The 25,857-nt window shown below is 38.3% G+C and overlaps 1 protein-coding gene across 1 annotated transcript; it reads left to right on the forward strand.

Annotated features, from left to right (window-relative positions):
* Positions 1 to 16,026: 16,026 nt before the first annotated feature.
* LOC143858950 (uncharacterized) lies at positions 16,027 to 17,715 on the forward strand. The gene has a single exon (XM_077369649.1). The coding sequence runs from the start codon at positions 16,027 to 16,029 to the stop codon at positions 17,713 to 17,715; it is 1,689 nt and encodes a 562-aa protein (XP_077225764.1).
* The last annotated feature ends 8,142 nt before the right edge of the window (positions 17,716 to 25,857 follow it).

The following is a 25,857-nucleotide window of genomic DNA, read 5'->3' on the forward strand; positions in this document are numbered from 1 at the left end:
ACATTCGTCATCGAAATTTTGTGAAGATCATAACTTCTTGTTCAAGCATCGATTTTGGAGGTAATGATTTCAAAGCTCTCATGCTTGAGTTCATGCCAAATGGGAGTCTAGAGAAGTGGTTGCATTCAAAATTAGATGGGCAACATCAATTAGGAAGTTTAAACTTCATTCAGAGATTAAACATAGCAATTGACATAGCTTCTGCGCTGGATTATCTTCACCATCATTGCCATACACTGATTGCTCATTGTGATCTAAAGCCAAGCAACATTTTTTTGGATGAAGACATGAATGCTCATGTGGGTGATTTTGGGTTAGCCAAGTTTTATCCAAGAGTCATTCAGAGCTCATCTGAAGACCAAAGCGGCACAACTGGATTAAAGGGAACTATTGGGTACATTGCTCCAGGTAATAATTTTTTCAATTTTCGTCATCCTGTCTATTCTCAATGAGTTTTTTAAAATATTTCTCACTTATTAGGTATATAATGTAGTGCAACAAAGGCTAAATTAGCATCTTGAACCAAAAAAATTACTTGATAGCATTTCTATATTTATTGACAGAGTATATAAGAATGTTATTTTACATCAAGTGGTCTCGTACATATCACCCGAATAATAGGCGGCATTTTTAGTACCTATGACCATGAGTTCTTTATGCAAAATAGTTGTGTAGAAAATGTAATCAAGTAAATGGTTAAAAAGTTTTCTAATATTATTAGAAAATAATGAGAAATTTTGTAAATAAATTTCCAAAAAACCCATGACTAATGTTTCTCAACAAAAAATGGCCCAACACTCCAATGATGAATCAAATCGTGCTTCTTAAATGAGATAGAATAGTAAAACACCCCAAATACCCATGAGAGAAAATATATTCCAATGAAAGAAGCAAAAGTACCATGAAAAGTGCCTTTTTCAAAATTATCCAACTTTTCAAATTATATGGTTCTAGACAGAGTCATGTCCAGGACTTAGGGCCCATAATCCCTAAATTTAAGGTGTTTGTTAAATATAGATCAAGGAGGTTTCTAATAATTACTAATAATAAATACGAGACTTTTGGATTAATGTTGGGACTGAAATAGTGTTTCCCTTGGAAAGGAAGGTAAAATGATGCCATTTCCCTTTTCGAGACATGTTTGGTTGGCGTGCACTATTCATTCTACTTTCTCGTGTTTAATGGATTTTCAACAATTGCCTTTTAAGTTGCCTCTCCCAAGTCAACATAATTAAAGATGATATTTACAGTTATTTTGTTTGTACTTAGAAAATGACATCATTTCATTTCCTTCTACTTCTACGTATTTTTTACCTTATAAATAGTATGAAGTTTAATTTGATCTATTTTTGTAGTGCTTTTGCATGTGTAATCACTGAGACTTGGCTGGTTTCAGATGAAAAAATCATGTTGAGAACCAAAATTGGCTACCAGTTTTGAGTAATACATAGTGGAATGCTATTCATCACTTACATGACTTGATTGGCCAAAACCCAGTTATATGGATTCTTCTAAATGGGTGAAGGACCCGTGTGGGACACGTACGTCTAAAATTGCAGGAGTCTCTATGACAGTCGATCTCTTATATCTCTTTTATCTCTTTTCTGTATTTTTGGATGCTATTGCCACAACTTTATAATTATCACACATTTTGAATTTTACCCATCCTATTAGTATTTTTTTTAAAAGGAAATAAAACATTATATTTACTTAACTTATTAAAATTTAAATATGTTATTGGTTAAAATAATAGTATTATGAAAAAAAATTAACATTTGACAAATGATTAAAATATTTTGGCGAATCTACAAATCATTGTTTTTTAGGTTTTCTGAATTTGACACTACATACCCATGTCAGATTCTAACACTCGTACCTGTAAAAATGCAACATAGGACATAACTTCTACATTTTCTTTCATTGTGTTAAATCGCTTCTTATGTGTTTCTATAAAAATTCTAGACTCTTTCCATGCAACGTAGGTTTCTAAATGTGAAGAGATCATTCAATTATCTATCATCTCTTAGATAAAATTTCCTTCTTTTTTTTTCAAAATCGAACCTCATATTTACTTTTAGTTTCTACCTGGCATCTTATATCCTTTATCACAACAAAAAGTGTAAAAGATGTGTGGAATTGCAGAATATGGGGTAGGTGGTCATGTGTCCACAGCCGGAGATGTGTATAGCTATGGGATTCTTTTATTGGAGATACTCGCTGGAAAGCGCCCCACAGATGACATGTTTAAGGATGGCCTAAGTCTTCACAAATTTGTCCAGTTGTCTTTGCCTAATCGAGTGATGGAAATTCTGGATCCATTAATTCTTTTAGAAGATGATGAAGAAAGAGCTACTAACATTGCTGAGAATTACAATGATAAGATACGTCGTTTGCAAGAGTGTTTGGTATCCTTAGTGAGGATTGGAATGGTGTGTTCTGCAGAATCTCCGAGAGAGCGAATGGAGATGGCAGACGTTGTAAAGGAAATGTGTTTTGTTAGAAACATATATCTTGGTGCTGGGATCCACAGAGAATGACGAAATAGGGCTTTATTTGTCAGTGAAGGTTTATCTTACCTCAGTAATTTTGGAGATACTATGGAAAAATAATTTCACTGCTACATCCGCTTTTATTTCCCAATGGACAAAGATTACAATTTTACATGTTATTTCTTCGATGTATTTGTAAGTTAATGTTATATTATATGCGTTCTGTTTGGTGGTGCCACTTGCTAGTAATGTTTTTTCTCATATCTATATTTTCTTCACCTCTTAATACAAAATTACTATCAAATCTTGAGTGTGAAGGTTTCCACTGCAATACATTGATCATTCCATCTTGCGAGATTTATGGAAGATGATTACCAAGCCATTACTTAAAACAAGGTAGCTACATGTTGGAAATTAAAGATAAGTTTGTGGAAGAAGGCTTTATTCTTCATTCTCCTTTCATTTTAATTTGTATGTGATGAATGCGTTTCTTCACATTCAGTCATGGAGTAACCCTCTCTCCAAGTTTGTACGGAGTGAGATAGGCCTATTTTGATGAGAAACACTCTCCTACTTTTCTTATTTTTATTCTCCTTTGAATATTTTAGGTTTCCTTTTCTTTTCTCTTTGATTTTTCCTTCCTTTAGGCCACCCGTTGATTTTTTTTTCCCGTTATTGGACTCATCACGCACAAACCGAATAATCCCATAGTTAGCAAAATGTGATTCGGCAAAAAAAAAAAAAAAAAACGGTACAGCAAAAATTCGAGTTTAATACGGTACTGGTTGAAAAAACCATAGTAAAAAAAAGAAACACAAGAATTGAGTTTAGAATTTTTTTCATTTACAAAATATGGTGGTGATAATTAGAAAGTTTGCCGGAAAAACGTGTTTAAAATGTTTAAAATGCATTTTAAACGTGCTTAAAACATTTGCCTAAAAAAAATAGAGTTTTATTCGTTGTAAAAGTTTTAAACGGCACACCAATAAAACAAAAAGAAAAAAAAAACGTCGTTTTAAACAGAGTTTTGCTAACTATTATTAAACATGAGGAATAAAGGACGTTTTATGTTACTCCATGATGTGTAATATAAAACCAATTTTATGAAGAATAAAGCCTAGAACTACGGTCCTAAAAGATGGGTGAAGAATACCCTGTTTTAGGAAGGGTGAATGGTACAGCACCACCTTCTACTCCACTCTAACCACATGAAAATAAGAAAAAAGTTTTTAATTCCAATCCATTGAGGAGTGATTAATTGAGATTTGAGGTTGGTGGGTTCTCTGTCAGGTAAGTGCTTTTTGGGGACAGTAAAAACCCTTTTACATCTCGTTAAATATAAAAGACAAGAAACATGAGCCTCTTGTGTCAAAAGATGTGTGTGTCGAAATCATTTCCCCAAAACAAACAGCAGGTGACAAAAGACAAAAGCCATTTATAGTTTGTTATGCCTCACTCTCCCACTTCCATTTCCATTTTCATGATAGTGTGTTGGCCAAGACAAAAGCTCTTCAATTGGAGTTTAAAACCATCTCCACCTGACACTATTTTTTACGTGTGATTCTATATTCAAATCCATATCAGGATTCCTATGGAACTTAATTAACTCCTTAAGCCAAAAGCTACTTCCTTCCTTGCCTTCCATTTCTTTGAGGATGAGCTTTTTTAATTTATTTGTATCAATAGCCATCCTCAAAAGCATGTTTACATCCTACGGAAGCATTGCAATGCAAGAGGCCAAACCAACTTTTTCTTTTTTCCGTGTGATTAATTGCAGCCCTATTTTCCTAGCATTACTCCCTTCTATTTGTCTCTTCCTAAGTAATGAAAAGGGGCGTATTTATCTTTTCCTATCTTTAATTTCTTATCTTTTTATCTTGTCCCACTTGATAAGAACAAACAACAAATAAAGAAATTTTGATCGTATCTTCATTCTACATGTCTACTAAGAGAGATTTAGAGTGAACCTAAATTATAAACGGAGGATCACCCATTGGCATTGTCATTGTGATTTCTCACGATCCGCCCATTGGAATTTCCATTTTGGCCAAGGTGTATGACCTCCTCAAGGTGTGTTTTAATTTTATTTATTTATTTATCTTTTATATTATTTTAAATTCAGTATGTTTAATCATATTCGCATGAGAGAGAGAAAGAGCTTAAGGTCGTTTTAAAATTGCCAAAAAAAAGAAGGTAAAATTCTCAAAAAATGTGATTTTTATCTGAAATACAAAGTGACAACCCAAGGGGGGATGAATTGGCTAATTAAAAATTTAAGGCTTAATTAAGTGGATTATTAAAATCAATTTACCAATTAAGCCTAAACAAGTCTAACCCTTAATCAATCAATAATGTATGCTAGAGATTAGATTTTACTTTATGCATATATACTCTAACCCTTGTTCAATCAAGCATAAACATAAGTAAAGAAAAAGATTACCAAACACCCAAGTGCAAAGAGAAGGAGAAGAGAAAGCATCCACAAGGCACAAGATTTATAGTGGTCCGGTCACAACTTGACCTACTCCACTCTTCCAAGTTTTCCTTCTTCGGATTCTTCACTAACCAATAAGATTCTTAAACGGGCGAATCTTAAAGCCATACACCAACTCCTTCAACATCCAAGGGAACACACCCTTTCGCACGAAGCCTTTCCGAGGACACCTTTCTCTTACAATTGATTTACCTTTCTTTCCAGGCCAAATCGGAGACCCTCAAATATAGAATGAAGAAATAAAATGAAAGAACTCTCAATGCCTCTTGATAGGCTGATTACAACTTTTAAAACCTCACAATCTCTCCAAGGAATAGATGCAAATGTAAAGCCTATGGAGATCCTCTTGATAGAATGTAAAAATACAAGTTCAGAGAGGTTTAACCTTTCATATAAAAGTTTAGGTTCAAGAAGATAGGATTTGATCTTGCAAAAAAAAAAGGTTAATTAGAAAGGTTTTGATAGTGTATATATAGCCCATAAGGAAATATGACTGTTTGGGGGTAAAACTGTGAATTACAGAGTTGAAAAAGTCAACTTACGAAAGCCCCAACGGATCTATTTCCAAGCTGCGGCGGTCGACCGAGGCACGGAGGTCGCCCGCCCTTATCGGGCTCTTCTTTTGAAATTCAAAATTCATACCGACGTGGTCGACCGGCTAGGGCTTCCTGTTTGAATTAATTTTCGCTCAAAACACTATCGCGGTCGACCTCCAAGACCAACCTGGATTGTTTCTGTTTCAAACAGAAACATATCCGCGGTAGCCCGGCTTACCCCGGTCGACCGGCCCAATAAATTTCGAGGCGCCTGGAATTCCAGGTCTCATACCGCGGTCGCCCAGCATTGCCCGGTCGACTGTCGCTAAGTGAAATTCCATTTTTAACTTTAAAATCCAGGGACTTTGGGCTTTGGGCTTTGGGCTTTGGTCTTTGGGCTTTAGTCCTAGGTTTTCAAGCACATTCTTGGGTATGTTGATGGTTTTCAAAGATGTAAAATGTTAAGTATGAAAACCATTTTGAAAACCTTTTGAAGGTGCATTTAAACATAAAATCAAGAGGGCTCCAAATACATTCTAATCGTGTATACCATTGAGTCTTCTTGGAATGTCTTTGTTCCTTTGCACTTCCTCGAACTTCTACAACTTGAGAGTGAACTTCTTGAGTTTTGTTTGACTCTTGTGACTCCTCCAATCTTGAATGCATGTTGGAAGGTGCATGAGGTGTCACCAATGACTTGTTCAACTCCAAGCTTCTTCTTGACACTTGTTGGGAACTTGTAGGATCTTTATGTTGAGCTTCTTGACTTGAACATCTTCAAATGAGGATGCTTCCAATGTAGGTGCAAGCTCTTGGTTCCTTGCTTTCTTGATCCACAAGCTATGTGTTGAGATGAGTTGTGTAAGGGCTATTATGACATGAAATTTCTGTATATGACACAACACCTCAAAGCAACACATTAGACCATAAAAGCTAATCAATTTAGTTTGCTAGCATCAAAACAAGAAGGTAAGGTAAATGATTAACCCATGGGAACCCTTGGGCTTACATTATCTGAAAATCTCAAAAAAGGGTGAAGTTGGCTAATTTCTCAAAAAGGGGTGAAACGCATCCCAAGGATTGTTTTAGGACCAAAATGCCCTTTTGTTGGTTCCCCCCACAAGAAATTAAGCAATGGATCCCAATGCATTTCACGTAACATTTTGACCTTTTTACCTTCTTCTTCCCCATGCCAAAATGAAACTCCATTGTCTAGGAAATGTTGTAAAAATCCATTCAAATTCCATTGCAGAGAGGTGAAAGGCCCCTCTCCTAAAATCAAGATTTTATTGGATCTCTTTATTTTTCTTTGGCTATGAAACCTAAGCTCCTCTTCTAGGTCCATTGTGATACATTTGCATAGTTTTAACATGTTCCTTACAATGCTATGGTGTATTGTCATCATCTTGTGCATTTGTTAGGGATTTGTTATGGTTTTATTAGGCATTTGTTATTGTCATCATCCTCTTTACAATGCTATGGTGTATTGTCATAATCTCTCTATTGCCCTCTATGTTTCTATTTAGAGTAAACCTGGATGAAAATCATGTCTATACAATTACAACCACTATTTAAATGTGTAGAAGCAATATTTTGTTCTCGGAACCACTGTTGATATCTAGGAACCAATATTTAAACAGTTAGAAGCACTAATTACACCTAGGAACCACTATTTACCACTGTGTAGTAGTTCCGAGGTATAAGTAGTGGTTCCAAGGTATAAATAGTGGTTCCATAGTAGAAATATTGCTTCACACAATCTAATAGTACTTCACTCGGTGTTAATGTTGCAATGAATTTAGGAACAATGGGTTAAATAGTTGTCTAAAGACTCAGATCTTATGGTGGTTCATAGTTTAGATTGCCTAATACTTGTTCCGAGAGCTTAAATTGTGATTACAAAAAGTTGTGCACTAAAAAACACTATAAAAAGTGAGAATGAGTTTATTTATAGGGTTTTAAACCCTCATAACCACTAATTATACCTAGGAACCACTATTTACCAGTATGTAGTGGTTCCAAGGTATAAATAGTGGTTCCAAGGTATAAATAGCTGATCCAAGGTATCAATAGTGGTTCCAGAGTAGAAATATTACTATTACTTCATTGGGTGCCAATGTTGCAATGAATTTAGGAACGATGGGTTAAATAGTTCTATAAAGACTCAGATCTTATGGTGGTTCATAGTTCAGATGGCCTAATACTTGTTCCGAGAGTTTAAATTGTGATTAAAAAAAGTTATGCAGTAAAAAACACTATAAAAAGTGAGAATGAGTTTATTTATAGGGTTTTAAACACTCAGAATCACGAATTATACCTAGGAAACCCTAATTATACCTAGGAACCACTATTTACCATTATGTAGTGGTTCCAAGGTATAAATAGTGGTTCCAAGGTAGAAATAGCTGATCCAAGGTATAAATAGTGGTTCAAGAGTAGAGATATTGCTAGTACTTCAATGGGTGTCAATGTTGCAATGAATTTAGGAACAATGGGTTAAATAGTTGTCTAAAGACTAAGATCTTATGGTGGTTCATAGTTTAGATGGCCTAATGCTTGTTCCGAGAGTTGAAATTGTTATTACAAAAACTTATACACTAAACAATACTATAAAAAGTGAGAATGAGTTTATTTATAGGGTTTTAAACACTCAGAACCACTAATTATACCTAGGAACCACTATTTACCAATATGTAGTGTTTCCAATTTATAAATAGTGGTTTCAAGGTGTAAATAGCTGATCCAAGGTATAAAAAGTGGTTCCAGAGTAGAAATATTGGTAGTACTTCATTGGTGACATGTTGCAATGAATTTATGAACAATGGGTTAAATAGTTGTCTAAACAATCAGATCTTATGGTAGTTCATAGTTTAGATGGCCTAATACTTGTTCAGAGAGTTTAAATTGTGATTACAAAAAGTTATGCACTCAAAAACACTATAAAGAGTGAGAATGAGTTTATTTATAGGGTTTTAAACACTCAGAACCACTAATTATACCTAGGAACCATTAATTATACCTAGGAACCACTATTTACCAGTATGTAGTGGTTCCAAGGTATAAATAGTGGTTCCAATGTATAAGTAGTGGTTCCAAGGTATAAATTGTGGTTATGAGGTGTAAATAGTGGTTCCAAGGTATAAATAGTGGTTCCAGAGTAGAAATATTACTTCACACAATCTAATAGTATTTCATTGGGCGTGAAAGTTGCCATGAATTTATGTACCGTTGTAAAATATCAACTTAAACCCTCAAATGTTATGGTGCTTCACACAATCTAATAATATAAATAGTGGTTCCAAACTAGTAGGCATTCTTCTCGTCCCACAACTTCTAGCCGCATCACAACCTGAAATCCATTTCATATTTGGATCACAAATTCGACTATAATAACCCAATAGACATGTAAGACAACGATCGGTATGAATTATTCTCTCACTCGTGATGCTTCGAAAACCCTGTCAGCAATATGCGTAATCAACTTTCTATTCTCCCTCCTCTTCGTATCAATCTTACTGGTCTACTTCAATAGCCGTGGATACGCATGGGGATGAGAAGGTACCCATAACACGGTATGCTCAAATAGCCATACTTGAAATCAAGCAATATGGTTTAGACAATCCAATACTTAACAAACACGAAACATTAAAGATTGCATGTGAAATTTACCTATAATAAGATAGAGCATCCCACTATATGCCCATTTCCATTTGCAACATATGAATTTAATGACTCTATCAAGAAGTCAATGACGACGTAGGTCCATGCAACATTTCCAACCGTCTCCAGACCAATATACAAAAATAGGCAAGAATATGCCTTGTGATCCCTCTATGCAAATAAGAAAATGCTACAAAACAGCAAGATCACATCACAGTGGACCTAATTGATTCTTCCTCATTTGAGAACATTTCGTATTTATTACCTCTAAAATCTGTTCAACGGTGGTTGTTGGAGCCCCAAACCTCCATCCATCATCAACGGTCGTGCTATCCCAAACTAATTTCGGCCTCTCGCCTCTCATACTTAATCCTAAAATTTTCGCTACATCACTAGCGACAAACATAACCAAAATACCGCCTATTTTGAATGCTTTCCGTTTCGGTTCCCATGATTTCACCAATGCCGTCAAAATCTTCTTGTGCAACTCAACACCTTCAAGGTGTACTAGCAAATCTCCAAACGGGATTTTACTTATCAAATTTCTATGTGCCTCCCCTAAGTGAAACACCTAGACACACTCATGAAAGCGGGAATGACAACATCTAGATATAACATACTTTGCCTGCAAATGGAACTTGGAAACATTAACAGTTGAAGTAGTGGTACTTTTAGGAGATTCAAATGGGAAAAGAAAAAGTTCATCACCATGAGAGGAGCTGCAGATGGAATAACAACTTCCGTCCCTTCTCTGCAGAAACAAGGGAAAACCAGAATTAGTGCCTTCAAGCACATTATATATCCACTATTAAACGGAAGATTGCCTTCAACCAAATCTATTGCTTTCATCCATAAAAACTCTTAAATATCTAAAAAATATTACTTTGCGATACTTGAAAACACACTTACAACCCTTGGAACAACTATTCAACTAATTACTGGTTCAAACTCTTACAATCTCAGAAATAGTTATTCCAAGATTACTGGGAATCATAATTACTGCTTTCAATGGTTCTAAACTCTTAAACATCTCAAATTTATTGCTTTGAGGCCCTTCAAACCAGGAGGTCATACAACTTGCATCAATCTAGTGGTTCTAAGGGTCCTAAACTCTCCCGACTCTCGGAAACAGTTGTATGACCTCATTCTAAAAAATATTACTGGGTTGAAGGGTCAATGGAACCACATTTACATTAAAGGAACAACAATTAAATACTAACAATTACCTGGAACCATAGTGGTGTCAAGGGAACATGTAAACAATATTGGTTTTAGATAGTTGGAACCACAGTTATAGTCAGTGAAACCACTAATAAACTAATTACTGCTATTATTGGTTCCAGGAGTTCTAGACTCTTCAAAATGTAAGAGTTATGATTTCAACGGCCTTTGAACCACAGTTACAAGCCTTGAAACCACTGTTACAACCCTATGAAGCACTTAGTGGTTCCAAGGATCTTACTCTCTCCAAGATGTTAGTAACAATTGTCTAAACATGCAGGAACAATAATAGCATCCATGGAACCACTAATTATTACTGATTCTCACCTCTTACAAAACTCCAAAAATTATTCAAAATATATGGGTTGAAAGAATGAAAATTATATGGGTTGAAAGGGTTGAAAATTAATAGCATCCTTCGAACCACAGTTACAAGGCTGGAAATTAATGGGTTGAAAGGGTTGAAAATTATATGGAACCACTAATTATCACTGCATAATATGGAACCACTAATTATCACAAGGCTGAAAATTATATAGAACCACTAATTATCACTGCATTGAAAGGGTTACAAACCCTCCAACAAATTTGAACGATTGTGAACATGACCAAACCAAATCTAAGCATAAAAACCTTATCCAAAACCCTAAAGAAGGAAAACCCTAACATGACCAACAAATTAATGGATTCAAGGGTTTTTTATTCGAACATTTTGATGAAGAAAATCATAAACAAATTCAAACCATAAAGCAAACCAAATCAAACCATAAAAACATTTTCATGAAGAAACCATAAACAAGGAAACCCTAATCTCAAATTTGAACACATACCGTAGAGAAGAAAATTTGTAGCGAAAAGAAGATGATTTGTAGCGAAAAGAAGATGATTTGTAGCAAAAGGAAGGAGATTTCCAGCGAAAATCTCGTCTTCTCCGGTCCATAGCCCGTCGTTCCAAGAGGAGGGAGATTTCAGTTTCAAAAAGGAGTAAAAAACAAGAGAGATAAGGGGAAGGAAGAAGATGGTAGGTGAAAAGTGCCCAAAGGGCATTTTAGTCCAAAAACACTCCCGGGGATGCGTTTCCCCCTTTTTTGAGAAATTAGCCAACTTAACTCTTTTTGAGAATTTCAGCTAAAAATCATATTTTTTTGAGAATTTTCCCAAAAAAAAAAAAACTTCACAGGAAACTGATAATCTATGATATTGGTCGACGAAAAGATTAGAATGGTCATTGCACAAAACTCACATTAACTTAACAACCCTATTTGCGTGAACATGTAACAAAATTGGGCAACTGATTGCTAGGAAATGATATCAGCACTACCATGTTTTGATATTTCCACAAAAGCAGCTTGTCTTTTAATATTTAAAGTGGCACACATGTAAACTGATAATCTATAATATTGGTCAACGAAAAAGAGTAGAATGGTCATTGCACAAAACTCACATTAATATAATAACCCTACTTGCTTGAACATGTAACAAAAATGGGCAATTGCTTGCTAAGAAATGATATCAGCACTACCATGTTTTGATATTTCCACTAAAGCATCTTGTCTTTTAACATTTAAAGAGCTGTCAAAAGGTTATCATAGCTCCCACAAGAAAATTTAAAAGAAAATACAAGCTAGGAAAGTGCAACTATTAAAACATGGTTGTGGTGATATCATTTCCCTTGCTAAAATGTGACAAAAATGTGATAGGTGGTCCTTACCACTGGCAAATGTAAAAACATCAGCGATTATTTTAAGCTAATATGTGGTGGTCAATAAGGATGATAAGAAACGAATGAATGAATGCTCTTGTCAATTGAGAGTTCTTTAAAAAGGGAAATTCTATCCAAGTCATCACAACTGACAGGTCTCCTAGATAACTACAACAGTTACACGTGGGATATGGATAAATCCAATCCAATACTGACCATTATTCGCAAAACTCCGTTTTAAACGGCATTTTTTTTCCAAAAACAAAAAGGTGTTTTATTAGTGTGCCATTTAAAACTTTTACTATGAATAAAACTCCATTTTTTTAAAGCAAACGTTTTAAACACATTTTAAAGGCGTTTTAAACGTTTTAAACATATTTTTTGCGTCAACTTTCTTATTTGACCCCACCATATTTTGTAAATGACAAAATTCTCATTTTCTTGTGTTTCCGTTTTTTTTTACTTCATTTTTTTAACCAATGCCGTATAAAACTCGAAATTTTGTCTTTCCTATTTTTTTGCCGAATCATGTTTTACTGACTATTGTTGTGGTAACTAGATTAGTATTATGAAAATACAAAGTGAGGGTATGGCAACCCAAGCGCGGGGTAAATTGGGTCTTAAAAACTTTTGCAAATCAAACTTAATGGCAAACCAAACAACAATCCACAAATCTATCTATCTATCTATATATATAAAGCTGAATGTGGTAAGCTGGGGTGGCGCCACGTGGCACCCCCACTGCATTCCGAAATTTAAAAACGCTTTAAGGGGATGTTGCACACCGTTTTACACTTTTGAAATTCCAAAAGTTCTTTAAGAGTCGCTAAAAAATACGAAAATGAAACGCCTTTTCACACGTATTCCTCTATCACACGAAACCTTAGTAAAGTATCACAAGGGTAGGGTGTTAAAACCCTAAACGACCTTTTTTTACTTCCCACTTAGATAAAAAATCAAGGGGCAGGGTTTTGACACCCAGCCCTTATGATTTTCACGGTCGGGCATCATATAAATTGTCCTTTTTCCAATAAACATTTAACGCAAAAACATTTTCCAATAAAGAGTTCCAAAAAACATAGGAACTTTTCTAAATTGATTTCATCTAAATTGCAAAATAAGCATTTAACGTAGTAAGGTTTTCCAGTAAATATTTAACGCAATAAAATTTCCCAATAAAGAATCCCATAAAAATAGGAACATTTCTAAATTGATTTGTACAAATCCGTAAGATCATAAATTTTTCTTCGCCCCAAGCATCGGATGGGATTGCAACTAGTTAAAGATAGAACCAAATGTACATACAAGAATGGAGAGAACAGATAGAAAGTGTGCGCCGAGATTTGCTTAGTTCTTGGAACTTGGCAATTTTTACTAAAATGCCACTCAAACGACTAGTTTTCACCCTACCCTATATATTTATTCCTTAACCCTCTAAACAAAATTTAGAGCATATTTTGAGTGCCAAATACTTAGGAGATCCAAGGAGCCAAGATGGACTTGAAACCTTGAAGTTTAAGAGAAGATCAAGTTGAGTTCAAGTCTTTTTAGAATGTAAAACTCATCTTCTTGTTTTGAGGTTGTTAGAGGCACTAATTTAAGTTAATTAGTGTCCCTTAACGTGATAATATACATGGGACAAGACCTAGCCAACACTCCCAGAAGATAGAAATACATTTAGCTTTAAAAGTGCAAACTAACAGGGCCAAGCGATTGCCTTACCCCAGTCGACTGCCCGGGGGGGGGGGGGGGGGGGGGGCAGTTGACTGGAGTGGACTGAAAAACTAGTCATTAGGCTATATCAGCTAGTTGTTTGGGAACTTAGTTGATTTACCAACATGCCTTTCCAACGCTTGTTTTGGTCTAAAACTATATACATACATATATATATATATATATATATATATATATATATATATATATATATATATTTGAGAAAAGTTTCTCTAGTCGGCCGACTAGAGAACCTTCTCTAGTCCGCCGACCCAAAACACAGTCGGCCCACATTGTTTGGATGATCCAAAGCATTCATTTGATAGGCCCTGACATAGATAGGGTGTGCCCAAAAAATCAGTTCCATAGGATCATCTTAACCCTTCGATTTGTTGAGCTAAAAATTGGACAGATTAGTGAGGTTTTATACCCGTCCATTTTAACCTCCACAAAATCGTAGGGTTGGGATGATCCTATGGAGCTGATTTTTTGGGCACACCCTATCCATGTCAGGGCCTATTAAATGAATGCTTCGGATCACATAAAAAATGTGGGCCCACACTGATTTTTGGCGTGCGGACTAGAAAACTTTTCTAGTCGGCCGACTAGAAACATCAACCCCATATATGTGTGTGTGTGTGTGTGTGTGTGTGTGTGTGTGAGAGAGAGAGAGAGAGAGAGAGAGAGAGAGAGAGAGAGTTACTAAACCATTCTAAATGAACCAAGCGACACTCAAACTACTTATTTGGAACGTCTGATGCAGCCCACACCCATGAGGTTGACAAGTTTGAAGCCCAGATGAACCATCCTAAGCAAGTGAGAAGGTCAGCCCGCATCCAAGCCCAACACAAGGCCCATGTCCAACTTGAATCCATTAAGCATAAAGACCACCATCGACACGCTGATCGAGCTGGAGTCCCGCATTAATGAGTCTGACCACTTTTTGGAGTCCACTTGTGGACCTCTAGATGGACGAATCAGAGAAAATTAGAAAATGCTTACCTAGGAAGTTGTAGGGCTTTGAATTATCTTTCCAACAGATATTCATGATCCTAATTTGGCTCAGTGGTTGAAGAGTTATGGCTATTTTGGTAGACTGTGTTTGCTAGCTTTGACTAGTTAATGTGTTTAGAGTACCTAAACTATTAATGATGTATGTGAGTCCCTAAACTAGTTAGTGGACTAGTTTGAACAAATTTTCTCGTGTATTTCTCTATTTAAAGAGTATCAAACATATGTAGTGGAGTTAGTTGAATATTTGAATGAAAATTTGCTTAGTGCATTTTCCCTTGAACCTTGAAGAGTTCTTCCTTGAAACCTAGAAGAGTTTCACTCCTTCCTGGAAGAATAGGAGCTTTCCCCTATTATTTGTATCCTTGAAGAGTTGCAACCATCAATCTAGAAGAATTGATGTTACCTATCTTCCTTGGCAACCTAGAAAAGTAGCCATTGAAGTTATCTTTCTCTATTTTGCCCCGCTCTATTTCCAGAAACCTGTCAATTCGCATTCGTCCACTTCCATCACCATTTCAAGCCCTTTCCAGTATTTTTCTGAGCAAACTTTTGTCAGTAAAGTTGTAGATCTTTGAGTCCTTGAAATTTTTGCTTTTGAATCAAGTCATTCCGACCTATATCGAGGGAGATACGCTCATTTTACCGAATTTACGCAAATATTTTTTTTTCTTGAATCCGAATTCTTGAGCATTTGAGTGTGTGTCTGTCACTCTCCCGATCCTTAGTCCAAGAAGCCTAGGAGAGACTTGCATCATTTTGGTGTCACAGCTTTGGAGGAGAGGACAATGCCTCCAAGACAAGCCCGACGTCGAGGTGGTCGAACAATCCCCTTGGATGAAGTACACACACTTGCTGAAAACTTGCAGCAGCATATGCAACAAGAAATCAATGATTTGACTCGAGAAGTTAAACGTCTTCGTGCTGAAGCAAACAATTCTCCACCCCATTCCAGATCCGGAAGAACCAATGGTGATTCTTCTTCTTCAGAAAGTGTTCAATCTTTGCGACGAGGTAGAGGCCCTCAACTCCACACACAAGGTGTTCGAGAACCGGATTGGGAAAAGGAAATCAAGAGAGACATTCCAGAATTTCTAGGAACTGATTCCCCTGATGAAATCATTGATTGGTTAACACTTGTGAATGAAGTTTTTTTATCATAGAAATGTCCCGGAAGAGCGTCGTGTTGGCATCATTGCCATGCGATTCCGAGGCAAGGCCATAGCTTGGTGGAGACGTGAGAAGCAAACCCGCCACTCCGCCGGTAAGGATCCTATCACTCGATGGAGAAAGATGGAGGACAAGATCCGCAAGTACTTCCTTCCCAAAGGTTATAAAAGGGATTTGTACCAACGGTACCAAAATTTGAGGCAAGGTACGCGATCGGTGGAACAATACACCAATGAATTCAATGAGTTGGTAATTCGCAACAATATTCAAGATCCGGAGGAGATGCTCATGAACAAGTATTTGGGAGGCCTTCAACTTCATATCCAAGACACCATCGATGTTCTTGACATCTGGGATTTGGGAGATGCACACCAAAGAGCTCTCAAGGTGGAGCGTTCGTGCTCTCGAAAGCAACAATCCACATCCTTCACAAATCGAGCAGTTCAAGGTTCGGTTGGCACCACCAAAGCCGGAAATACAAGTGCACACACCAATAGCATCAACAAAGCCTCTGCCCCACCCAAGGGTTCTAATCAACCCCCTCCTACCGGTCAAAGCTCTACAACCGGTATGCGTTGTTATTCATGTGGTGAGATAGGACATCGTGCTAGCAATTGTCGGAAGCGACAAGCGGGTAAAGCATTACTTGTGGAAAATCAATCTGATGATCCGGGTGAGGAAGACACTGATATTGACCCAAAGGATGATGAGAGTAACTTGGAGGATGAGCAAGTGCTTAATGCCGATACCGGTGAGTTTCTTATAATGCGGAAAATTTTTCTAACTCCAAAACAAGAAGCTGGAAATCGTTGGTTGCGCAACAACATTTTCCACTCGGCATGCACCGTTTCTGGAAAGGTATGTCGATTAATCATTGATTCCGGATGTTGTGAAAATGTAATTTCTGAGACGGCGGTAAGCAAGCTGAAATTGGAGTTCAAAGAACATCCAACCGCTTACAAGATGTCTTGGTTAAAGCGAGGTATGGAGGTAACCGTTTCCAAACGTTGTCTTGTCAATCTTTCTATTGCTTCCATCTACTTTGATAAGATATGGTGTGATGTTATACCTATGGATTGTAGTCATATCATCCTTGGCCATCCATGGCAATTTGATAAGAAAACAATCCATGACGGGTATCGCAACACTTACTCTTTTGACTATGGAGGAAAGAAGATTACTTTAGCACCTAGTAAAGAACCAATTCAAACTCCTTTGGTTGAAAACTCCCCATCCTCTAATTTTCTTGTGATGAAAGATGTAAAGAGTGCTATGGAAGATGTGGTTGCACCAATCATTCCAAACCAAGTCAAGCCTCTTTTGGAAGAATTTAAAGATATATTTTCATTAGACCTTCCCTCTGGCCTTCCCCCCATGAGAGACATTCAGCACCAAATTGACTTGCTACCCGGTGCATCTTTACCCAACCTAGCTCACTATCGGATGAGTCCAGTGGAGCATGAAGAACTACAACGGCAAATCATGAAACTATTGAACAAAGGTTTCATAAGGGAGAGCCTCAGCCCATGTACCGTTCCAGCCCTCTTGGTGCCGAAGAAAATTGGCACTTGGAGAATGTGTGTTGATAGTAGAGCCATCAACAAAATCACCATCAAATACTGCTTTCCGATCCCTCATCTTGATGATCTCTTGGACCAACTTTCTGCTGCCACCATCATCTCAAAGTTAGACTTAAAGAGTGGATATCATCAAATCTGAATCAAGCCCGGAGATGAATGGAAGACGGCATTCAAGACCAAAGATGGACTATTTGAGTGGCTAGTCATACCATTTGGATTGTCTAATACACCTTCCACCTTCATGAGGTTCATGACACAGGCTCTAAAGCCGTATCTTGGACGTTTTGTGGTTGTTTATTTTGATGATATTTTGATTTTTAGTAAGCCTACTAATGAGCAGTTGCATCACCTTCAAGATGTGTCACGCTTGCTAAGGCAAGCACGCTTATTTGCAGCCCCTGAAAAGTGTTACTTCATGGTGCCACAAATCCTATTCTTTGGATTTAACATTTCAAGAGAAGGGATTTCAGTTGATGATGCCAAGATCAAGGTGATCCAAGAATGGTCAACCCAATTAAACGTGCATGAAGTTCGAAGTTTCCATGGCCTAGCTACCTTCTACCGACGATTCATTGCACACTTCAGTTCTATTGCTGCCCCACTCACTTCTTGTATGAAGAAAGGTGTTTTTGAGTGGTCCATTGAAGCCCAAAGAAGCTTTGAACAACTCAAGGAAAAATTATGTACAGCCCCGGTCCTTGCGCTTCCCAACTTCGATCTCATTTTTTAGGTTCATTGTGATGCATCCGGAACCGGCATAGGAGGAGTTCTAAGTCAAGGAGGACGTCCCATTGCATTCTTCAGTGAGAAGTTGAATGGTGCCAAACTCAAATATAGTACCTATGATTTGGAGTTTTATGCCTTGTTTCGTACACTTGAGCATTGGAGGCAATACCTAATCCATAGAGAATTTATTTTGTACACTGACCATGAAGCATTGAAGTACATTTCAGGTCAACAAAAGCTAAATTCTCGGAGTGCAAAATGGGTGGAATATCTTCAAGATTTCACCTTCAACATCAAGCACAAGGCGGGTGTACAAAATCAGGTTGCCGATGCTCTCAGCCGAAAGAAAAGCTTTCTCAATACCATGCGCACTACTGTGCTCGGCTTTGACTCCTTCCAATAGCTATACATGGAGAATGAATACTTCTCCAAACTCATATCATATGCTCAAGATGAGAAGCTTGCTGATTTCACCTTATGTGATGGTTTTCTCTTCAAAGGAAATCGCTTATATGTACCGGATTGCTCTCTTCGGAAAAAGGTGATTGGTGAGATACATAATGAAGGTCATTTCGGTCGTGAAAAAACTCTCCAACTTGTTTCAGCAAAGTACTTTTGGCCACATCAGAAACGGGATGTACATCGTTATGTTATGAGATGCCGAAATTGCCAAATTGGTAAGGGACAAACTACAAATGCCGGTCTCTATTTGCCTTTGCCTATACCACATGCACCATGGGAGGATATATCCATGGATTTTGTCCTTGGATTGCCATGGACACACCGAGGAATGGATTCCATATTTGTGGTCGTTGATAGATTTTCCAAAATGGCACATTTCATACCTTGCCGAAAAACTATGGATGCCTCGCGCATTGCTAGCTTATTTTTCAAAGAAATCTTCAGAATGCATGGAGTACCAAATACCATCACTTCAGACCGAGACACGAAGTTCCTTAGTCAGTTTTGGCGTCAATTATGGAAGAGTAATGGGACCACACTGCAGTATAGCACTGTGTTCCACCCTCAAACTGATGGGCAAACCGAAGTTGTAAACCTATCATTAGGAAATTTGTTGAGAACCTTGATTGATGACAATCCCCGTTCTTGGGAAGACCGCCTATCACTTGGAGAATTTGCTTACAACAGTTCGGTGAACCGTTCTACAGGTTGCAGCCCTTTCTTGGTTATCTATGGGCGACAACTCAAGTCAGCACTAGATCTTGCACCTATTCCATTTGCTGAAAAGCCCATTGCCCAAGTTGAAGATTTTGTATCTCAAATGAAGCTTATACAGGAAGATGTTCATCATAAGCTGGAAAGTAAATCTGAGACCTATAAGAAGGCTATTGATAAGAGGCATCGTGAAGTCATATTTGAACCCGGAGATTTTGTTTGGGCTTACTTGCCACCAGAACGTCACCCCGTTGGAAGCTACAACAAGCTTAGTGATAGAAAGCTTGGTCCACTTGAAGTACTTGAACGCATCAATCCCAATGCGTATCGTCTCAAGCTTCCTTCTCATATGAAGATACATGATGTGTTTAACGTCCGCCATTTGACACCTTATATGGGAGATTCCATTGATGATGATACCTCGAATTCAGAGACAAATTCTTTCAAACAATGGGGGAATGATGCAGTCCACACCCATGAGGTTGACAAATTTGAAGCCCAGATGAACCATCCTAAGCAAGTGAGAAGGTCAGCCCGCATCCAAGCCCAACACAAGGCCCATGTCCAACTTGAATCCATTAAGCATAAAGACCACCATGGACACGTTGATCGAGCTGGGTCCCGCATTAATGAGTCTGACCACTTTTTGGAGTCCGCTTGTGGACCTCTAGATGGACGAATCAGAGAAAATGCTTAACTAGGAAGTTGTAGGGCTTTGAATTATTTTTCCAACAGATATTCATGGTCCTAATTTGGCTCAGTGGTTGAAGAGTTATGGCTATTTTGGTAGACTGTGTTTGCTAGCTTTGACTAGTTAATGTGTTTAGAGTTCCTAAACTATTAATGATGTATGTGAGTCCCTAAACTAGTTAGTGGACTAGTTTGAACGAATTTTCTCATGTATTTCTCTATTTAAAGAGTATCAAACATTGTAGACACCCCATTTTGACCGAACCCCAAATAAACCTGTTTGAATAAATCTCTTTAAAACAATTGAATTTGTGTCCCAAAATCAGTTATAGGGTAGTTCCAGATCCTAAGTAGGTCTCAGCAAGGTTTCAAGTGAATCGAGCGAAGCATGGTAATCAAAAGGACAAGCCGGGTTTGTGCCATTAATATAGCTTCATATTACGGAAAAGAAGGGTGCCATTACCATGTAATCACCTATCCGGCAAAAGAGTAGTCACCATGCAATAGGGGGTTGTCCTGGAAAAGGAGGGGTCGAATACATTTTTAGTTTTGCTTAGATTCATCTTACCCGAGGCCCCCCCATAGAACAAAGGATTAGTCGCAAATACACTGCATGGGGTGGTCCAGTAAGCAATTGGGGGGTCGAATTTACATTTTTCTTCACTTTATAAAGCCCCAAATGAATTAGGGTTGGAAGAGGGATCTCATTTTCTAAAAAAAAAAAAAAATAGAAGAGAGGGGAGCTGGTTTCTACAGCCGCGAAGGGGAGAGGGAGGCTCGGCCTCGGCATGTCTTCCCCACCCCATCTTCATCTCCTCCGGTGATCCTCACCCAAATCCGTCAACCTTCATCACCACCACCATTAAAACCCAACCGAGCTTCATCCAAACCCGAAACTTCGGCCATTTCTGCAAATCCGGCTCCAACCCCACCCACCTTGAAACCCATTTTCATCGGCTCACCTTCGGCCATCTCAGCCGCAACTTCTCCATCCCATCCCTTCTTCCACCACCCAAACCCTCTCTTCTTCTCCACCAACCCATTCCCACCGGACAACCCCATCCCCCTCTGCAACCCATTTCCATCCATCGAAAGAAAAAAAAAAAGAAGAAGAAGAGGAAAACGCAGAGAGGGAGAGAAGAAGAAAAAACCCCTCCTCCACGCTCACAGCACCAGAAAACGCAGAGAGGGAGAGAAGAAGAAAAAACCCCTCCTCCGGCCAAATCCACCACCACCTCCGGCCAAATCCACCACCACCTCCATTGAAACCCCCATCTTCGCATCCGCCACTTTCTATTACCCCACCTTCACTTTCTTCTCCGAGAACCCTCGCCGGAATCCGGCCGGCCATCTCCGTAACAGCCACCACCGACTACCTCCTCTGTTTTACCCCTTTCCCACTTCAAAACCCATTAAAGCCGCCATTTCCATTCCAAAACCCCATTTCCACCATTATCCTCGGCATGTCTTCCTCACCCCATCTGTAACCCTCAAACCCTATCCCCTGTTTTGACCCTTTTCCACCTCCGGCAAACCCATTGATTCCGGCAAGCTTGCCGGAATCCGATCAAACCCACACCATCCGATCTCCCATCTCCCATCTCCATGTTCAACCTTCCATCTGTCAAGATCTACCTCAAACCCGTTTGATTCTTCTTGCAGAGAGAAGCGAAAGAGGTTTTCTCATTTTTGCTAGAAAATGCAGAGAGGGAGAGAAACGGAGAGAGAGAGAGGAAGAGAAGTAGTTGGGGAAGATGAGCTTGAATTTTTGGAGTAGGTTTTGGCTTATGTTTGGCAAGGCAAGTAGTCTGGGAAGATTGATTTGATTTATTGAAGTGGGTTTCTATTTGATTTGGCAACAAAGGGGGGTTTGGGAAGATGGGTTTGATCCATTGAACTGTGTTTCTGTTAATTCTGATAAGGAGGTGATCCATTCAAAGCATAGGCAATAGGGGGCTATGAATCTTGGACTCCGGCTTTCGCCCACCAAACTCGCATCCCAACTCCGGCTAAGGAATATCAGCTCCTTCTACATCGTCATCACGGCGACCCGGTGCCGTTATCACTAAGGTACCTGTTCTTCATGATAGTGGTGTCATAATTAGATATAAAATGAGCCCAGTGTCCTCTATTTCGCATCTTCACTTATTCAGTAATTCTTGTAATGCTTAAGGTTGGAGTTCCTCTTAAATTGGGAAGCATGGTATTTTGATCATATTGTCATTTTCATAATGCTTGATCTGCGTGGGTTGGTATTAAGCTCTTGTATGTTAAAAGCCTAAGGTGTTTAAGATCAGGAAAATGGAATGATCTGCAGTTTTCTTCTTCGGTTGAGGTAAATGGGTGAGCTACAGATTTTTGCGATTATTCTGTTATAGTAATCTGTTTGCTTGATCAAATCTTTCTCTCCAGGCTAGGGATATCTTAATCATTATGTTTAACAGTGAAGTGAATGTCCCCCCTTTTTCTCATTATTTGACTGTCTTTCGCAATCCATTACAATTTTAAATGATCTTTCAATAATGGAGTAAGGAAGAGAAGATTGGATGGGTTCATGTCCTTATAGGAATGAAGCTGTACAAATGGGTTGGGGCTGTCTAAGCAAGATACTCAACAAGTTGATCAAAGGCAAATCTCTGCATCTTAGGTCGAGTCAGCTTCATTTCATATGGAACAAGTTGGTCGAAGGGACAAACCCCTCATTATCACTTCTTTGATTACCATTTAAACTTTACTCTAACATTCGGAGTACATATAGGATTTCAGTGTCCTGATCTTCGTTCGTCATCTCCATTAGTCTTTTCAGGATCATCCCTGTCTTTTAGAGAGTCCTTGACTCATTCTCTTTTGGTATTGCTATTAGAGAGTCCCTGACTCGTTTGCGCTCCCCGTCTAGTGTGGTTAGTTAGAAGTTTTTCTATTAGAGACTAACTCAGTCTTATTAGAGCCTTCCCTGCTTGGGATCTTAGATTGTTTTCTCTGTTCTTGGGACGCTATCTTTCTTATTGTGGTTTGTCTCTTTGAGACGCTAGTTGCTTATTCGGGGTTTCCCCTTTTAGATTCAGGGCTTTGCCCTAGTTTGTGGTGTTACTTGCATGTTCCCTTTAAGAGTGAAAATAGTTTAAAGCCCAAAGACACTTGAAACATTAAAACACAAAAACAATTGAAATTTAAAATTCAAAAAACATGTTAAAACTTTAAAAACATCAAAAACATTGGAATATTCAAAAATTCAAAAGTCAAAAAAACATTTGAAAGCATAGAAAACCTTAAAAATCTAAAGTATTGAGTAGTTTTAGGAGTGTAGTAGGAGAGTTCGATTTTCGAACTACGTTGGCTTGATCCTCTCTCACGAGGTACGTAGTGCAGCTTGGGATCCATATCCCAAGTCCAGCCAAACTTTTTGTAAATAGCATTTTAAAACTTTTTTCGTAAGCAACCTTTAAAACCTCATTTTCAAAAGACCTTCCTCTAGAGTTAGGAGTTTCTCTTAGATAGAGAGTTTTAGAGTTAAGTTGTGTCTTTTGATAGGTTGTTTGATTGTTTGCTTGTTGTGTGCTTGTTTTAGAGTTAGGGGTCTGTCCTAGAGTTATAGGAGTGCCTCCGTCAGGTCAGTGGGCGATTCACATCGCCGACTGATGACTAGAATAGGATGCGTTAGTCAACCCTTTGTTTCCTTAGGAAGCACAGCCTAGTTACACATAGGTTGTAGGAACCACCTGCATTAGCTTAGGGCTAATCTGCATTTAGTTAGGGCATATAGGGTGTCCTAAAATCCAAAATTCACTGGAATTTAAATAATCATACAAGAAGCTTTAATAACTAGTCCGGTCTTTTAGATCGAGTCTAGGATAGAGGGCTAGGTGTCTTAGGCATCATAGCTTAGAATAGGCGCGAAGAACTACGTTGCCTTGATTCTGGTGGAGGCGGGGATACGTAGGCTTCTTTGGATGAATACCAGACCATCCGAGGACTCGGACTAATGTTTTAGAGTCTTAGGATTTATTGTGTTGTTATTACATGTTTTGATGTGTCTTCTTACTTTCTCGTACTGATCCTATACCTTTAGCTATAGCTTGCATGTGTTTGCACATCAGAACTTAGACACCCATTAGGCATGTCACTCATAACCTAGCTATGCTTAGGTGACACATCTTTCATTTTATTTTATGTGTGCTTATTATCTTTATCTTCAGGAAATGCATGCTTAGGTAGACGACTCCTGAGGATTGTTCCCATTTCATATGATTTTTACCCAAACATCTTTGGAGTTAATAAAAATGGCATAAGAGACCAAGTGCTTGCACTCGGACGAATCGGGGGTGCTCTCAGACCTTCTCCATTCGTAACCAGGCACGAACCCATATATATTTCTGGTTATCAAATGCACAGAGGATTTGATTTTAGGGTTCCATGGCATATCCATGGATGTCGACTCTGAGTTTATTTCAGGTATGTCTCGGTTTCGAGCCTTGGTTCCGGATCGAGACATATCTCTTTCGTTTTCTATCGCCACTCGTGCTATGCTATGAGGGTGGCATCCGTTTCGAGAGTTCCTTGGCAGAGCTCTCCATTCACGTGGATGATCCAGAGAGGGTGGTAGGGACCCGTTCCCTCGCCGCTGTCCTCGGATCGGGGTCCACAGGCTGGCGACTCTGCTGGGGAGTTCTTGAAACATTGCCTAAGTCTATATAAATGCCATTTTTACTAACTTTGGAGGAATTTGGGTTAAAATCATTTTAAATGGGAACCTTTTCGCTTAGAATCCAGGGGCACCAGATAGGTGCGTAATTAAAACAAGGGATTCACACACTGCACAGTATGCATTGTCATATTTTTCATATTCTTTCATTGTTTTTCATTATTGGCTCCACGGGATAAATTCAATGCGTGCCCGACTGGGATGTTATTACACCCTGACGGTACTGTTGAATCTATTTCCAAGCTATGCGCCAGCGCTGCAGCCGTAAACACTCGGTGCACTTGTGTTTACAGCAACCGATGAGCAATGAAGCATACTATGTATAACACTCGGTGCACTTGAGTTATACATGTTAAGTATGTTTCATACGCATAGTACCCATTAGATTGAGTCCGGAGCCCTACTTTGTTTTATATATATTATATATATACTTACTGACCTAGTGAAATCCAACTAGGAAGTACCCGTGTTTATATAAGTATATTGCATTCATATAGGATCGAACATGTGTTGCTCACACATGTGAAGCCTAGAGTTAGGAGCTTTCTCCCATTTGTAGACTAGGGTAGCTCATTTTATTTGGCTACAACACGGTCCTAGCACACTCATCAGTCTGTCTTGAGTCGAGACTTCCTTGACTCCGCTAGATTAGAATTAGGGCTGGTGCCCCTGGTTAGGATATATGTATATGTGTATATATATATATATATATACTGATTATATATATTAGGGTTTTCCTCTTAGTTAGAGTTTCTTATTCTTTTCAATCAGTTATATTCATTCGTTATTCAGATCTGGATCTAGTCAGTGGTTTTTTATCACCATTACCTTGGCCAAGATCTGTCATTCGATCTGTTGGTTATAGGATTTGACCCGCTGTCATATGTTCTCAGCTATGGTCAGTCCTTCGTTTGCTTACCTTTCTTTGTTAACCTATTTTTGTTTACCGATTATGAGTTGATTTTGCCACCGTTATTCATATACCCT

This window comes from Tasmannia lanceolata, unplaced genomic scaffold, assembly GCF_043159265.1.
Source record: "Tasmannia lanceolata isolate RefF3 unplaced genomic scaffold, GAP_Taslan_0.1 ptg000029l, whole genome shotgun sequence".
NCBI classification, from domain to species: domain Eukaryota; kingdom Viridiplantae; phylum Streptophyta; class Magnoliopsida; order Canellales; family Winteraceae; genus Tasmannia; species Tasmannia lanceolata.

Excerpts from the sequence above, each read along its gene's own strand:
- LOC143858950 (XM_077369649.1), top strand. The coding sequence starts at position 16,027 with ATGCGATTCCGAGGCAAGGCCATAGCTTGGTGGAGACGTGAGAAGCAA.